This window comes from Camelus dromedarius, chromosome 3 (assembly GCF_036321535.1).
Source record: "Camelus dromedarius isolate mCamDro1 chromosome 3, mCamDro1.pat, whole genome shotgun sequence".
Lineage (NCBI taxonomy): Eukaryota > Metazoa > Chordata > Mammalia > Artiodactyla > Camelidae > Camelus > Camelus dromedarius.
This window is the reverse complement of record NC_087438.1, coordinates 88,330,960-88,349,371: the sequence shown is the minus strand read 5'-3', so window position 1 is coordinate 88,349,371 and position 18,412 is coordinate 88,330,960. Positions and strand designations below refer to the sequence as shown.

Here is an 18,412-nt window from a genome sequence, read left to right as displayed (position 1 = left end):
GCCTTGAAAGTTCCACTTTTTCCTTTGAGCCTTGAAAGTTCCATGCTCACCTCCGGCTGGAGAGGGGATGTCCCAGCCTGAGGGTGCCTTCCTTCCTATGCTGCTCCCTCCCTGCCTGCAGAACTGGTCCTGCACTGATTTTTTTCTTTTTTCTTTTTTTTTTTTTTTTTGTCTCACCAGATTTTGTGAGAATCCTCTTGTATTTTGAAGTGAGAGACACTCTCACTGCCAGAGATCAGTAGGTATTCTGTGCGATTCAGTGGGTTTGTAGATGTAATTCTTGGTGTATTTGTGGGAGAGGGTGAGCTGTGAATCTCTCTACTCTGCCAGCTTGGCCCTGGTCCACAAAGGTTTTTTTTTGTTTTTTTTGTTTTGTTTTTTGATAAATACTACACATACTACAGTACTGTAAGATCTGTGGTTGGCTGATCTGTGATGCAGAGTTATGGGTATGGAGGGCTAACTGTCTTTAAGTGTCATAGTTCCCCTTGAAAGATTGTATTTGAAGTTGCTGTTCCATAAGAGTTCTTGGCAGCCAGTAGCCAGTTGAGACAAAAAGGAAAATGGGTCCTTCTAACATGATATTAATATGATGAGCACTTTAAAAAAATCATCATACATCTTTGGGAAATAAGCTGAGGTATGATTTATTTATGACATATTTACATACATACAAAATTGGTTTTATCCAATACATCATCCTACATAGTGTCTTTTTAAAAAAGTATATTCTGGGAGTAAAAATCCAAGTTTTTAAATTTATGCATAACCCAGCATCTTTTAGAGCAAAGGATATTATCATTTTGGCTTCAGAGAACACAAATTCCTGTTCAGATTTTTTTCTAACCAAGGAACAAAGTAAGTTCAGCATCTTAAACTAAGTTAGTTGACCCTGAGTATTTGACTAATTTGCATAATTTTGAATTGATGTACATGATACACTTTCATCTGTATTCTTGTCTATTTATATTATCATACTACTATTTTGTCTATATCCATTCATCTCAATTTTCTGCCTCATTAATCTCTTGAGAGAAAGAAGAACAAAGAATGAGGAAGTAACAGAGACTCAGGAGACACAGCTACTGGTATAGTGTCATGCTTTCCCCCCAGAATTCTGAGGCCATGCTCTGCACCCAAGGTTACCTAATGAACTTACTAACAGGACAATATTGAAAAATTTGAGTACTTTCTGTCCCTGAGTATGATGTTAAATTACTCTTCCTGCATTTTTTTTCCCATTCTTTCATACTGCTTACTTAAAGGAAAAAGTATACAAGCTTATCAAATTCAGTAAGTGGTTCTGGGAGCACTTCAGAAGAAAAACAACACAAACATAACCAAAACAATAGTGGCAAAGAACTGTGATAGAGACAGGTTGTCCCAAGAAGCTTGAGGGGGCGAAAACAACAAATAGCCCCCAGCTCAGCTCTCCCTAAAAAATGATTGTGTGGAAGTTCAAAGGAGACCAGGAGAAGAACAGGGGCATGTGGGCGAGTGGCAAAAGGAAGGAACCGTGGCCTTAGGTTGATGATCAGCCTATCTCACGCCAAAACGAAACCAACACGGAAAGACCACCTGGCTAATGCTGCCGTGGTGTGTGACAGACAACCGGTTACTTTACTTGTCCCTTATACAACAGGGAAATCTAAGAATGAAAAGATAAAGAGGCTGGGAAAGTTGAGTGTGTGGAGTCAGTCATATGCGGATACCTTTCAAAGATAGCTGGGCCAGAACGAGATCATGTATTTATCTTTTCCATCTTCCCTCCCCTAATCCTCACAAAGCGCTGAAGGTGCAGACTACCAAGTGCAGGGAAATCTCCTACACCCATGCCTTAGAAACACTCTGCCACTGGTGTCTGGGGACTCTAGGAAAATCATCCTCTAATGGAGTATCAGTGTCCATGATTCTATGAAAACAACCCTGAATATCAAATTAAGATATTTGAGACTTGGTAAAACAGAAAATTAAAACTCAGATATTTTTAGAACCTGTAAAATTTCCCTATAATTGGAGGAGGGAAAGGCGGAAATATTAAATATGGGCATTTGTCCCTTCACTCCAGACAGTGATGTGTCATCAGGCCAGTGCTTGATAAAATATTAGAAAATGGTAGCTTTTAAAAATAAAGCACAGAAACAAATGGTAGCGAAAGGCATCTCTTATTCATAAAAGATGGAGAAAACAGAGATGAAGTGTTCCAAAAATACCAATAAAGAGGGAGAGTAAGTATTTTGTCCCTATTATGCTGTAACAACTGGCTACATCTGTCTTCTCTCATTACTTTCCATGACACAGAAGTCTGAATTGCACTGAACAATCATTATATAGTGCTTGGAAATTAACACATACCATAGTTGTAAAATTAATACTTAATCTTCTCATCCTCAGGTAGAAAAAGAACAGAAATCAAGTAAGTACTTGAAATAATATTAATACAAATCAAACATTACATATAATGACAGTACAGGATAACAACTTCAACACCTTAAAAGATTTTATAAGATTGTGCTACTTCTTTTACATCTAAAGACTTGTATAGAAGAGTAAATAAAAATTAAATTACATTTGTATAAGAAAGTATTTTGAAAAAGATATTTGAACTTTCATACACAGAGTTCAAAAGTATATGACGAACTTTTTATTTTTGATTTATATAAATCCCAAAATGGTAAAATATATTATTTGGGGGGAAAAGAAGCTTTCATTAAATACAAACGTAATGGACTAAATAAATCACACTAACTATAAAACAGTTCCTTTGAAAACTTCCATAAAAAGTAAAGGCAGAATGGCACAAAGTTAGAAAAGCAGCATTTAAGGCAAACTAAAGAAGAAGTAACTTTAATTAAAACAAAAGGCATACAATTCCATAAATAACAAAGTAACTCCATCTCAAAAGTTTCTCTATTACAGTTGGGGAAATGAGTGACAGCAGAAATAGGGGCTGCTGTCAGAATTTACCTGGAAGCACTGAACGGTATTATTAAAAAAAAAAAAAAAAAACCAAAATGTTTCTGATTTAAATACACTAGAATCATTTGTCCCTTAGCTGTCAAAAACCAATGAAAAAATACCAATGCTCAACATATACTATGAATACAAAATGCTAAAACTTATTTAGAAAACAACAGAATTTTTCAGACTATGTATATAACATGTTAACCAAAAGAAAATGATGGATTCCGTTATTCTGGCCCATGTTAAAAATATGCATAGAAGTGTGCACCATCTCCCTATAAGGTGCCTAGGGTCCACAGTTGAGCACACCGCTCAGCAGCAGAACCGCGATCACGTGCACACACAGTTTCAAAGACTGGTGTGGAAGAAATGAATCATGAATTGAAAGAAGCCATGCTTTTAACAACTATTCAGTAAACATGTTCTGACAAGTATTTCTTAAAAAAACAAAGTAATCAAGTATATCTTAGCGCTTAAATTTTCACCTTAAATTTGGTGTATCAAATTGTCCTATAAAAATATTTATATACTTTTTGAGGACCATGGTATGTGAAATTATATAATCATAAAAAGGATTTTTCTTCACACCTACTGGAATGATACATGCCTTCCTAGGAAAGAGAAACTGCAGCCTACAGGGAAATGATCAAAGGTGCCGGACTGATCAGAGCTGTCCCGTCTGAGAAGGAACCACCTCTCCTTCCCCAGCAAGCTCACCGTGGGCAAGCCGCCGTGTCCCGGGCAGGCGTCCTCACACGGCCCTGGGGGGCAGGCGCTGCTTGTACATGCCCGCGATCGCTTTGGCCGCGCTGTAGATCATCTGCCGCCGAGACATGCCCGTGAAGGTCATGTGCCAATCAGTCCGGCTGACGTTTAGTAAACTCTTTTCCAAGACTTCACCCACCGTCACCAAAAGGCCTGACCACCTCAGATTGTAGTCCTGGGGAGTTAGACTTTGAGCCTAAGGAAAAAAGAAATTGGTATTTTAATTTCATTAAAAAGTATCATTGGAAGTAGCTATAGGTGGTATTTCGAAGTCTCTCAGGTTGCTTTTAATATAGATTATGACAAACCCTAAGACAGCTAAGCTGCCAACTGTATCTTTGAAGTTACAAGGCTGCAAAAGAATCAAGACAATATTGCATGCATACACTTGGTTTAAAATGTCCACAGTAATCTCGTTTTGTTCTTTAAATATAATCCAAGTCTTAATTAAATCTAATGACTCCAACCTAAAAGAGCTCAGTGTCACAAGGTTTAAATTATAGTTCTACATTCAGCATCACTTCAGGTATAATAGTAAGATTAGTGCTAAAATAGGAATGTTACTTTCATCTCTTTAACAGTAATGAAATTCCTACCAGAAAGAGGTAAACTGCTTACTAATGCGTCAAGCCTATCAGAAAAGAACGGTTAAAATAATTTGTAGAAGAATATTCCTGGAAACTTCATTTACACATGAATAAGACAATACAGATCAAACAGCACCCAGCCTAGGAGAGAGCGAGCACCAACCTGTCACATCACTCACGCCTAACACAGCCTACGACTGCTGCCACTGAAACCATGTATTCACCTACCCAGGTGTGAGAGTCAGGCCACTGCTTGATATCCCAGAATGATGGAGGGCTTTTTGTTCTACAGCGTTAGGTCTAGTCCAGGGAGCTACCTGTATGCAGGATGGATCCATGCAGTGATTCCCAAATGTGCTATACCTTATAATCACCTGAGATGCTTTTCTTTTCTTTTTTTTTTTTTTTTTAATAACAAAACCACAGTTTTCACGTCTCACCTTAGACCACTGAATTGAAAACTCAGAGATGGTTCCAAGAGAAAGAGCACAGTATTTATAAAATAGTTTCCAGGAAATTTTGCTGCCCATAGCCCGGCAGCTGGGGACCCTGCCCTCAGTCTTCTCTTCCACAACATACGCTGTGCTAGCAGCATCTTCCTGTGTTTCAAAGAAGAGAGACAGCAGATAAAGTACTCAGGTCCTCAGAGACACTCGCAGAACTGTGTTTCTCAGATGTGATGTACACCAGGCACCTGAGGATCCTGTGAAATTGCAGATCCGAATTCTGTAGCCTTGGGTTAGGGCTCAGGAGTCTACTTTAAAAAAAAAAAAAAAAAAGAAACCAACAACAAAAAAACCCCAAACTAAATGGGCAATGCACAAATCCCTTTTTCCCAGTTTTGAGATATAACTGACACACACCATTGTATAAGTTTAAGATGTACAGCATGATGGTTTCACTTACATTTATTGTGAAATGATTACTGTGATAATCATCTCATTTAGATACAATAAAATGAAGCAAAAAAAAACACCCCAAAATAAAAAAGAAAACTTTTTTCCCTATGATGAGACCTGTTAGGATTTACCCCTTAACAACTGTCATATACATCACACAGCAGTGTTAACTCCCCATTCTACACATCATATCCCTAGTACTCATTTATCCTGTAACTGGAAGATTGTACCATTTGACCATCTTTCTCTTACCCCCTCCGTTTTAATGCATTTTTAACAAGTTTTCAGGTGATAATTACGGTTCTAGGCCTAGGATTACACTTTTGAGAAACAAGGTATTTAACATCAGCAAAAATCCAGAAACTGGGTTTTGAATTGGGGGAGGAGGGATCATTAATATTTAAGTTTAACAAGCGTAAACTGTATAAACTTCCTGATTTTCACTAGTGTACGTGCTGATTATAGGTACAATTCCCTTAAAGACTAATTTCTATTAAATAAAAAATTCCAACTATAAATTAGCAAGGAATCGAATATTTCCCAATGGATAAAAGAAACAGGAGAGCTGAGAGCAGGGGTAAGAGGAAGGCATCTCAGTACACACACTTTTGTATCTTAATTTTGAACCTTGTGAAAAAAATAAAACAATGACAACAGAAAAATGGAAAACTAAAAAGCAAATGACACCCCTTTAACACCATTGTGCAGAGTTAAGCACATTAAAAGCCTGTTGTGTTTTTTCCAGGCCTTCCTCCTACCATTCATTTATATACATTTTAAGGTAAATATGTGTATGTGTATACAGACACATAAACAAAATTATGTATTAGTATACAGTTTTGATTATTTATATACTTTTTTAATTAAAGTATAGTTGATTTACAATGTTGTGTTAGTTTTTGGTGTACAGCAAAGTGATTCAGTTGTACACATAATTTTTTCCATATTCTTTTCCTTATAGGTTATTAGTTCCCTGTGCCGTACAGTACAACCTTGCTGTCCATCTATTTTATATATAGTAGTTTGTATCTGCTAATCCCAAACTTCTAATTCATCCCTCCCCAACTCCCTTTCCCCTTCAGTAACCAGAAGTTTATTCCCTGTATCTGTGAGTTTATTTCTGTTTTGTAAAGTTTATTTGATCATTTTTTAGATTCCACATGTAAGTGATACCATATGATATCTGTCTTTCTGTCTGACTTACTTCACTTAGTATGATAATCTCTGGGTTCATCTACATTGCTGCAAATGGCATTTCATTTTTTTTTTTGGCTGAGTAGTATTTCATCACACACACACACACACACACACACACACACACACACACACACAGCCACCATTACTTTATCGAGTCATCTGTCAATTGAGACAGCTTACTTCCATGCCTTGGCTATTATAAATAGTGCTGCTGTGAACACTGGGGTGCATGTATCTTTCGAATTAGTTTTCTCTGGTTATATGGCCAGGAGTAGGATAATGGATCATATGGAAAGTCTATTTTTAATTTTTTAAGGAATCTCCATACTGTTCTCCAATGTGGCTGCACCAAACTACACTCCCACCAACAGTGTAGGAGGGTTCCCTTTTCACCACACCCTCTCCAGCATTTACTGCTTGTGGACAATTCAGTGATGGGCATTCTGACCAGTGTGAGGTGATACCTCATTGTAATTCTGATCTGCATTTCTCTGATAATTAGTGATAATGGGCATTTTTTCAAGTCTACCGACCATCTGTTATGTCTTCTTTGGAGAAATATCTATTTAGGTCTTCTGCCAATTTTTTGCTTGGGTTTTTTTTGTTGTTGAGTTGTATGAGCTGTTTGTATATTCTGTAAATTAAGCCCTTGTCAGTCACATCGTTTGCAAATATTCTCCTATTCTGTAGGATATCTTTTCGTTTTATGGTTTCCTTTGCTGTACAAAAGCTCCTAAGTTTTGATTAGGTCCCATTTGTTTATTTTTGCTTTTATTTCTATTGCCTTGGGAGTCTGCCCTAAGAAAGCATCGCTATGACTTATGTCAGAGAATGTTTTGCCTCTGTTCTCTTCTAGGTTTATGATGTCCTGGTCTTATGCTTAAGTCTGTTTGTTTTTGTAAAAGATCACTGCCTTCTTTAGGATTAAAGTGAAATGAAAAACTAGGTATCCTGATTTTAAATCATTATTCACTAACTAAATCTGACTAGCCCTAATCTAATGCCAAGAATCACAGAATCTAATAGTAACTGAAAATTCATAATCAATTCCCAAAATTCTTCTGTTTTAGGCAAACCGCTACCTAGAAAAGGGAGAGAAGCTATTAATTCCAAACACTTTAAGCTCCCCACTGTTGCGGCCTTGCAAAGATGATAAGCTACCTGATTATGTCACTGCTTTATTCCCGTTTGTAATATTTGCATTTTAGGTGCTAAAAAAGTGGCATAAACAAATTTCAGTGCATTAGGAGAAATAGTAAACTGTAACAACAACAGAAAAATGTAAATCACAGCTACCTACGGATTTTTATGGACTATAAACCTAATTCCCATTTATAAAGTGGATGCCAGCAATTTATGTATGAAATTATATATCCTTTGAAATTTTTTGCCTTTATTTATTTATTTTTATTGAAGTATAGTCATTCAATGTGTTAATTTCTGGTTTTTTAGGACTCTCCTAAGTTTAGTTTCTTGAGGAATCTCCAAAATGTCCCAGTCATGCATACATATACATATGTTTGTTTTCAGATTCTTTTTCATTAAAGGTTATTACAAGATATTGAATGTAGTTCCCTGTGCTATACAGAAGAAATTTGTTTTTTAAATCTGTTTTTGTATATAGTGGCTACCATTTGCAAATCTCAAACTCCCAAATTTATCCCTTCCCACCCTTTTCCCCCAGTAACCATGAGATTGTTTAATATGTCTGCGAGTCTGTTTCTGTTTTCTAAATGAGTTCATTAGTGTCCTCTTTTTTTCTTTTAGATTGTACATATAAGTGATATCACATGGTAATTTTCTTCCACTTTCTGGCTTACTTCACTTTGACTATCTCTATGTCTGTGTTGCTGCAGATGGCATTATTTTATTCTTCTTTACGGCTAAGTAGTATTCGATTGTATAAATATAGCACAACTTCTTTATTCAGTAATCTGTCAATGGACATTTAGGTTGCTGCCATGTCTTGGCTATTGTCTATAGTGCTGCTATGAACATTGGGGTGCATGTATCTTTTTGAATTAAGATTCCCTCTGGATATATGCCCAGGAGTGGGGTTGCTAGATCATATAGTAAGTCTATTTTTGGTGCTTGAGAATCTCCATACTGTTTTCCATATTGGCTGCGCCAAACTACATTCCCAGCAATGGTGTAGGAGGGTTCCCTTTTCTCCACATCCTCTCCAGCATTTATCATTAGTGGACTTTTGAATGATGGCCATTCTGACTGGTGTGAGGTGATACCTCACTAGAGTTTTGATTTGCATTTCTCTGATAATTAGTTCTCTGATAATTTTTTCGTGTGCCTACTGACCATCTGTATGTCTTCTTTGGAGAAATGTCTGTTTAGGTGTTCTGCCCATTTTTTCTTTCCTTTTCTGTTTTTTTTTTTTCTTCTGGTTTTATTAAGTTGTATGAGCTGCTTATATATTCTGAAAATTAAAACCTTTGTCAGTCTCACCTTTTGCAAATATTTTCTCCCATTCGGTAGGTTGTCTTTTTGTTTTGCTTATGGTTTCCTTTGCTGTGCAAAAGCTAAGTTTAATTATGTCCCATGTGTTTATTTGTTGCTTTATTTTTCCATTGCCTGGGTAGACTGTCCTAGGAGAACATTGCTGAGATTTATGTCAGAGAATGTTTTGCGTATGTTCTGTTAGGAGGTTTATCACGTCCTGTCTTATGTTTAAGTCTTTAAGCCATTCTGAGTTTATTTTCGTTCATAGTGTGAGGGAGTGTTCTAACTTCGTTGATTTACATGCAGATGTCCAGTTTCCCAACACTACTTGATGAAGACTCTTTTTTCCGTTGTGTATTTTTGCCTCTTTTGTCGAAGATTAATTGACTGTTAAGTCTTTGGGTTTATTTCTGGGCTCTTTCTGTTCCATTGATCCATATGTCTGTTTTTGTGCCAATACCACACTGTCTTGATTACTGTACATCTGTAGTATTGTCTGAAGCCTGGGAGGGTTATGCCTCCAGCTTTATTCTTTTTCTTCAGTATTGCTTTGGCAGTTCTTGGTCTTCTGTGGCTGATACAAATTTTAGGGTTATTTGTTCTAGTTCTGTGAAAAATATTGTGGGTAACTTGATAGGGATCACATTAAATCTGTAGATGGCTTTGGGTAGTATGATCATTTTAACAATATTAATTCTTCCAATCCAGGAGCATGGAATATCCTTCCATTTCTTTAAATCATCTTTAATTTCCTTTATCAATGTTTTATAGTTCTCAGCATATAAGTCTTTAACCTACTTGGTCAGGTTTATTCCTAAGTATTTTATCTTTAATATGATTTTAAAAGGGATTGTTTCGTTGCTTTCTTGTCCTGCTATTTCATTGTTAGTGTAAAAATATGCAACTGATTTCTGTATGTTAATCTTGTACCCTGCTACCATGCTGAATTCATTCACCAGCTCTAGCAGTTTTTGTGTGGAGCCTTTAGGGCTTTCCATATACAGTATGATTTCATCTGCATATGACAATTTTACCTTTTCTGTTTGAATTTGGATCCTTTTTATTTTTCTTGTCTGACTAGTGTGGCTAGGACTTCCAAGACTATGCTGAATAGAAGTGGTGAGAGTGGGCATCCTTGGCTTGTTCTAGATTTTAGTGGGAAGGCTTTAGTTTTTCACTGCTTAGTATTATGCTGGCTGTGGGTTTGTCATAAATAGCTTTTATGTTGAGATACGTTCCCTCTGTGCCCACTTTGGTAAGAGTTTTTATCATAAACTGGTGTTGAATTTTATCAAATGCTTTTCCTGAATTTCTTGAGATGGTCTTGTGATTTTTGTCCTTTTGCTGAAGTGGTGTATCACATTGATTGATTTGCTTATGTGGAACTATGCTTGTGACTCTAGGATGAATCCAACCCTGTTTGTGGTATGTATTTTTATGTGGTGTTGTATACAGCTGGTTTGCTATTTTGTTGAGAACTTTTGCATCTGTATTCATCAAATATACTGCATTGTAATTTCCTTTTTTTTGGTTATGTCTTTGTCTGCTATTGGTATCTGGGTGATAGTGGCTTCAGAGAATGAGTTTGGGAGTGTCCCCCGTGCTTCAGTGTTTTCTAAGAGTTTGAGAAGGATCGGTATTAGTTCTTCATTGTATGTTTGGTAGAATTCTGCAGTGAAGCCATCTGGCCCTGGACTTTTGTTTTCAGGGAGGTTATTAAATTGCTGATTCTGTTTCACTTCTAGTGGCTAGTCTGTTCAAATGATCTATTTCCTCTTGATTCAGTTTTACTGGACTATATGTTTCTAGAAACTTGTCCATTTCTTCTAAGTTATCCAGTTTGTTGTCATAAAATTATTCAGAGTATTTACTAATGGTTTTTGTATCTCAATGGTATCAGTTGTTATTTCCCCCTTTCATTTCTTATTTTGCTTATTTGGGTTCTCTCCCTGATTGTCTTGGTGAACCTGGCTAGAGTTTAATTTTGTTTACCCTTCCAAAGAACCAGCTCTTGGTTTTATTGATTTTTTTCCTACTATTTTTCTAATCTCTATTTTACTTATTTTCTCTCTGACCTTTTTTATTTCTTTCCTTCTGCTGACCTTAGGTTCTGTTTGTACTTCTTCTAATTTTTTTAGGTGGTAGGTTGGGTTGTTTGAGATTTTTCTTGTTTTTTGAGGAAAGCCTATGTCACAGTGAACTTCCCTGTTAGGACTCTTTTACCTGCATCCCACTGATCCCACTGTGGTTGTGTTTTCACTGTCATTTGTCTCAAGGTATTTTTCAATTTCCTTTTTAACCATTGTTGACCTATTAATTTTTTAGTAGTTTGTTTAATCTCTATTCACTTTTCTTTCTTTCACATTTCTCTTTCTGTGGTTGATTGCTAGTTTCATGCTACTGTGGTCATAAAAGATGCTTGAAATAATTTCTTTCCCCTTAAATTTGTTGAGGCTAGTTTTGTGTCTGAGTATGTGGCCTATCCTAGAGAACAGTCCATGTGCACTTGGAAAGAATGTGTATCCTGGTTTTTTTGGTTGTAATCTCCTGAAAATACCAAATTAAGTCTATCTGTTCTATCGTGTCATTTACGATCTGTTGCCTTAATGATTTTCTCTAGATGATGTGTCCAATGATGTGAGTGGGGGTTGAAGTCTCCTACCATTGTTCTGTTCTTATCAATAGTATATGTATTTTTGATGCTTTGTTATTTGAGTATAATGTCTATCTCTTTACAATATTTTTTTTAAATAAAATAATTGTCCTTTTGCAATGATCAGACAGACATCTAGAAAAGAGTCACCAAATTTTTCTGAAAAGGAGCTACACAGTAAATATTTTAGGCTTCATGGGCCCAACAGTCTCTACTGCAAGTACTCAGTTCTGCTGTTGTAGTACAGAAGCAACCAGGAACAATACGTAAACAAAAGGGTACAGGTGAGTTCTTTACAAAAAAAAAGAAACTTCTTTACAAAAACGGGGGTCCGTCCAGATTTGGCTGCAAAGACATTTTTTGGAGGGAGCTGGTCCCTGATTTCAAGTAATGTTAAAGAGCGACAGTGACAGAAGCAGCCTTACAGTTACAAGGTTCCTAATGTATTATCATTAGATCTCATTTTTGCTTTTCCTTTCAAAGGTATACACGTACCCTTTAAATCTTAATTAGCTAGGAGTTATGAGCATGGTGGTTGTTTCTAGCAAATACTTTTCAGCTCTATTGAAATCCTTTTTCTCTGTTAATCTGTTCATGTATTCAGCTACATTAACTGATTCACTTTTGTCTGAACCATTTGGCCATTCCTGGGATAAATCCTTCTTGGTCAGAATATAATGTTTTTGATATCATGATTTATAATAATTAGTACATAGCTCATCTTCGTCCCCAGTTTCTGGCACAGTGCTCACTTGGATTTCCTCCAGGCTAAGAGCCATAAAAAAGGTGTTTTGTTATGTTAATGAGGTGATTTTTGAAAAGCTCTCAGGTAGCCTAAGGATGGGGGTTGGTGGCCAAGGGACCCAGTCCTGTGAGGACAGTTGGAACTTGCAGTCCCATTCACCACCCCATCCCACCCAACCTTTTGGGAGGGAGGTGGGGCTGGAGGTAGAAATCAGTCAGGCCTGTGTAACAAAGCCTCCATAAAAATCCAAAAGGACAGGATTTGGGAACCTCCAAGCTGGTGAGCATGTGAAGATCTGAGGAGAGTGGGGCCCGGAGACGGCATGGAAGCTCCGTGCCCTTTCTGTATACCCTGCCCTGTGCATCTCTTCCGTCTGGCACTTCCTGAGTTATATCCTTTTAAGTAAACAAGTGATCTAGTGAGTAAACAGATTTCTTGAGAAGAAGGAGGTATCTGGAACCCCCAAACTGTAGCAAGTCGGTGAGATGCCCAGGTAATAACCTGGGTTGGCTACTGGCATCTGAGGTAGGGGGCAGCCTCGTGAGAAAATGAGCCATCAGCTGGGGCAGTAGCTGGACAGATTAATCAAAAGAAAGACTGACAGGAGGGCCAGTGTCCCTTGGCTCAACCCCTCAGGACCCAGAGACCTCTGCACAAGATGGGGTAAAATAGGAGTGGAGAAGGAGTCCCTTGAGCTGTGTTACCAAAGTCCACTGGTGAAGTCCTGACGTGTGCTACAATTAGACTGAAAGAAAGTAAAAATGTAAAGATTGACAGATTATGAAAGTTGAATGTTTGTAACATAAATATTTACCTGGTTGGCTATGATGTCTGGCTGAGGAACACTTCCCTGCTTAGTGTTACAAAACCAAAAGCCACTGATGATGGAATTACAGTAAGTTTGTAGGAGAACTGGTACGTCTGAACAGGTTTTATGAGAAGTGACTGTTTTTTTCACCTGATTGTATTTTGGGGATGGACACTGTGTCTCACTAGAGCACGGTTCCCCCGTCCAGTATTGTAAAAGAGGAATGTAAATCCACCCTTCCAGCATGATTAACTGGGCGTGCGATATGGGAACCAGGCAGTAAAACTGCCCTGACCCACACAGTGTGGCAGGGAAGCTGGAGTGCTGGTGGGGGACACAGTTCTCTGCACCAGAGCCCTATGTGGGGCGCAGACTAAGGCTTACAGCAGAAATTTGTGAGCGCCTCCCAGCAATGACTACTTGGACTCTGAAGTGGAACTTCCACTGGAGGGGTGTTACTACCTAGCCATTGGACAGTATTAATTGAAGCTACTTCTATGATTGAAGGATGTGAAATTATCTTGAAATATGAAATACTCCTAATGTCTGGGAAAATGTTGGAGAAACACCCTAATAGGGAAGGCAGTGCCCAGAAGAGTTTATAATCACATGGAAACGGTTTATACAGGATAATGCTGCCAGGGGGAATACAAGGAGGTGAGCAAAGTCTCTCTTCCTCTAGGACAGAGTCTGGGGTCACCTGAGGAGCTGCTGGAACTGAGTGCCCCATGGACAGTGCCGTATGAACAGCTCTCAACTGAACCACAAAGAGCTGCTTGGTTTATGGATGGCAGTTCCAGGTGAATGGATAACACACCATTTGGAAGTCCACTGCTCTGAATGACGAAGGTAAAAACAAATCAGCTTGGTAAGGCTGAACTGCAGGCTGTTTTCCCAGCAGTGGTGAAAGAACTGAACAGAGGTCAAGTCCCCTACCTCTGTTTTCTTCTGACTCATGGGCAGTGGCCAATGGTCTGGCCATACGGTCAGGCAGGAGGGCAGTGGAAACCTGGCCTATTAAAAGGATGCCCATATGGGATACACAGCCCTGTGGAATCGCTGTGGGAATTTGAGGAATGCATTGAAGTAGGACATGCTGATGCCCATCAGAGGAACTCCTTTCCAGGTTTAAAAGGTGAATGGAATTGACAAGCAGATATCCCCTGTGCTCCCTTAAGACGGCCACGTGGGTCCACGAAGTGAGTGCATCTGCGGGTAGTGCAGCAATGCAGGGATGGGCTGAATCTAGACCCATTCCTCTCGTACACTGAGGCACCAGTTCTGACTGCCAGCAAAAAAAAAAAAAAAGACTGCAGATGGCTCTGTGGCATATTCCCAGTTGGGAAGGGCCTCAACATAGCTGGCAGATCAGCCTGATGCTGGAATCCCTGGGGGACAACAAACGGGTCTTCACAGAAGGAGATGCTGACTCTGGGCTGGGCTCTTCTTACCCAGTGGTAGACAAATGCAGAGCCCTGTAAGAGAGCTGGCACAGAGGACAGTGCACTCCTTTGCACAGCTGAGCAGCATTTCTTCAGAGTAAGGAACACAGCTTTACAGCCCATAATGTCCAAAAGCAGGCAGAGCGCGCCCCTCAGAGGGCTAGTCTGATAGAGGACGGGGAGGGGCACGGACACACGGGCTGTCTGCAACGGGGGGAGACGAGGCACGAAGGGCTGGTTACAGGACTTCGGGAGTGCGTGCTCACACTTGGCGTGAGGGGCCTAGAGTGGTGTCTGCCCTGGACAGAGTCCCATGTTGGCCTGGGGGGCCTGGGGGAGAGAATGCCAACAGGACTAAGCAATTCTTGCTAAGGGAGGAGAACACTAGTATAATAACTTTTTTCTTTCTTCCTCAGGTTGCCTCTACTTTTGTTTTCCACCATGTGATGGAGTGATTGATTATATGACCAGACTTACAGATAGAAGTACAGGAAACAGATGATTCCCCCGCCAACCGTAAGCATGCTCTTAATCTATAAGCGATCCTTGTTTGAAGAGCAGGGGGTGGACTGTGATACTGTGCTTTATAACAAGAAATATGTATCTGGTCTTCAGCACTAGTTTCTGGCACAGAGCTCCTAAGAGCCCTAAAACCTAAGGATGCAGGCTGGTTGCCAAAGGAACCAGCCACGTGATGAGAAGGTTGGAAGCTTCAGTCCCACTTACTCCTCACCCAGGCCCCCCTCCACCTGTGGGGAGGGGACTGGAGGTCAAATCAATCACCAATTGCCACTGATTTAATCAGTTGTGCCCATCCAATCCAATGAGGCCTCCATAAAATCCCAAAAGGACAGGGCAGGGAGCTGTGCCCCCTCTCCCCACACCTGCCCTGTGCATCTCTTCATCTGGCTGGGTTAGATATATAATAAACCTGCCATCCAGGGAGTAAGTGCGTTTCCTGAGTTCTGTGAGCTGCTCTAGCAAATTCATCAAACCCAAGGAGAGGGTTACGGGAACGTCTCATTTATAGGCAGGCACTCAGAAGTACAGGGGACGGTGCACAGAGGCAGGGTCTTGTAGGGCTGAACCCTTAGCGTGTGGAATGTAACACTGTTTCTAGAAAGTATCAGAAATTATAGGATATACAGCTAATCAGAACCCTTTTTAATGTTCTTCTAATACATTTCAAAATTTTATTAATTTTGCCAATGATTTTGACATTTAGTGATTAAATGATACTATATTACAATTTTTTTTGGTGTTAGGTGACAAGCTGGTCTCACAGAATAAAATAGGAAACTTTTCCATCTATCCATGAGAGCCTATGTACTTTGTAGATCTCACTTTTAACACCATTAGGGCTCTGATTTTTTTCTGGAGCTAGATGAAATCTTCCATCATAAAGCTTCACTGAGATACTTAGGTTGACTCATAGGAAACTGCCAAAATTGGAATGGTTTTGACTTCAAAGACAGTGATTCCATGTGGTTCAACCTAATGGTTTGAAACTGCCATTTTATGTAATTTTTCTAAATTACTGGTCTAACAGTATGCACAGTATTTGTTTACAATCTTTTAGTCACCTTCATGTGGTGGATTACCTTCTCAAAGGCAGCTGGAAGATTAGAGAGGCAGTAAAACAATAGGAAGTGAAGCAAAATCAAGAATATTATCATTTCCAATCAAAAACTCTTATTTTGAAAACAGTATTCCATGTTTCTCTGGAGATTATGAAAAAGAAAAGGATAAAACTAACCTGCTGTACAAATTCCAAGGGTACTGGGGTGGCTTGTGTAAATGCTTCCAGATGAATGCCATGCACAGGGTCTTCAACTATCAGACAGCCAATGTCAAACCACCTGCAAAACAAGGTGTGACTTGCAAGTTGTGTATGTGCTAAGTAAGTCACAGTGAACAGACGAAGTACTGTCATGCACATAAAACATTAGATTGATTAGGAAAATATTCTTTTGAAATTTTCAAGAAAACAGTCCATAAAAACATTACCCTGTTGGCTTAATTCCAAGAGGCAGGAAAAGCAACAATGAAAAAAATTGAGTATTACATATTATGAAAAGTTCCTTTTCTCGCTAAGATTCAAGGAGAGGAATGCAAACAGGAATATTCAAATATGCAACAGGTAAATTTACTCATTTGAAAATGCAAAGGCTCATCAGAAATAATATAAAATATGGGAAATAGAAATTTTCATTATATAATTATAATTATTACTAAATTATATTGCCATCTCTATGATTAACACATAGCTGACTTGCAAAGTTACTAGCAAATCAAAAAATAAGCTAATTCAGGAAATAACAAATCCTCTCCTCATTTCCTGATAAATCCTCCTTATCATACTTTCTGAATTGTTCACAATGAATCACTCTTTGAAAACAGCTTCATGAAATCAAAGACACTTTTTCCATTTAAAGATACTCATATAAAAAAAAGTGCTAACACCCCCAGCATTTTACCTAAGGAGCATCAGGAAACCAGGAGATGCCCTGTGCAAAGCAAGAAAATTAAAAACCAACTGTGTCACAGAATATGTAAATAAGGTTGCCAATCCACATTATATTTTAAGAAACAGCAAAACAATATATTGAGTAACAACTTTGCTGAGTGTTAAAACAGCAGTGTGTAATGTCTGTAGTATTCACATCCTCAAAGTTTGCTTCAAATTAAGAGCCTTAAATACCTATCTTACTAAGTGTAGGAATCTGTCCTGTATTTTCCATGCCCGCTGTGTTATGCAGGTGGTGGGGAGTAACTGCAGTGACGTGGCTCTCGGGCACGGCTTCCTGAGCAGCAGCCTCCCTGAAAGTACAGGCGTGTCTCCTACGAGGTCTGTGAACACACGTTAGAACGCCAAGGGCCCCTCTGCTCGCTCTTCGGGGCAGCCCACTCCCCTCAACTCAGTTGTAACCCTGCAGTCACCGTCACGCCCACCCACACCTGGGCTGTCAGCGCAGGAAACTCCCTTCCTCTCCCTCCCCCCCGCACCAGGAGGAAGAGCACTGGTCTCCACTGCTCACGTTCCAGGACAGTCGTCCTCCTGACCCTCCCTATGTGGCTGGGGAACTAACGGGGACTTGAGCAATCCTACAAGGAGGCCCCTCTGACTTAAAGACTGAAGAAGAACTGTGGTTCCAAGATACTCAGATTTCATGTAGAAAAAAAAAATCAAGATAGAATCTGAGGAACTGAGACAGGCATGCCAATTTGTATTTTATCAGAGATAGACCATCTACTGCCACCAGTCACCGCACAGAAGGACATTTTAACACATTTCACACATAACCCAAGATTTTTCAACTTGTGAAGTGACAGTTCTTGCTTACACAGGTGTTCCATTTTGGTATACAGATCATGTTAATGTTTCTCCCATGGCATGAACTGATGCAAAGTTCATCACAGATAAATGGTCTATACTGGCTCAACTCTGTTAGGGGCCAACGACACTTGGGGTTTCTTTTTTTGGCTGACGCGCTCTTCCCTTATCTTAGTTATAAGCATGCGCTTTCCTGACTTTATCTTCAGTGCATTTATTGCCCATGAGAACCATATCAAGTGTTTTGGATCCTCGGTCCCTTATTATCACAGTGTTTCCATCCTTTCTCCTCCTTAATGCACACTAGAAACCATCAACAGACTTCCTAATAATGTTATATACTATTCATAATCTCCCTAACATGGCACTCTTCTGCCCAAAAGGTACCTGGGAGGAAAAATACCGTATCTGCATATGATGGAGCAATTGATGGCAGATCAGTGCCCCCAGGGAAAGCTAGACAAGCACACAAGCCGTATGTAAAGGTATCCAAGAGCTGTAACCGCAAGAAGGACAAAGTGGAGTAACATTCTGGACAAGGACAACCTTTCAGAGGTAAGCTGG

The 18,412-nt window shown here is 39.2% G+C and overlaps 1 protein-coding gene across 2 annotated transcripts in view; it reads right to left on the bottom strand.

The window, feature by feature from the left end:
• Positions 1 to 622: 622 nt before the first annotated feature.
• Positions 623 to 18,412, bottom strand: part of PRRC1 (proline rich coiled-coil 1) — a 33,123-nt gene continuing 15,333 nt past the window's right edge. For both annotated transcript variants that reach the window (XM_031448938.2, XM_010981017.3), the window contains exons 8-9: positions 16,271 to 16,373; positions 623 to 3,925 (exon numbers count right to left, since the gene is read on the bottom strand). In XM_031448938.2, the coding sequence (XP_031304798.2) occupies positions 3,716 to 3,925; positions 16,271 to 16,373 (313 nt within the window). In that variant the 3' untranslated portion in view covers positions 623 to 3,715. The remainder of the gene's footprint in view (positions 3,926 to 16,270; positions 16,374 to 18,412) is intronic.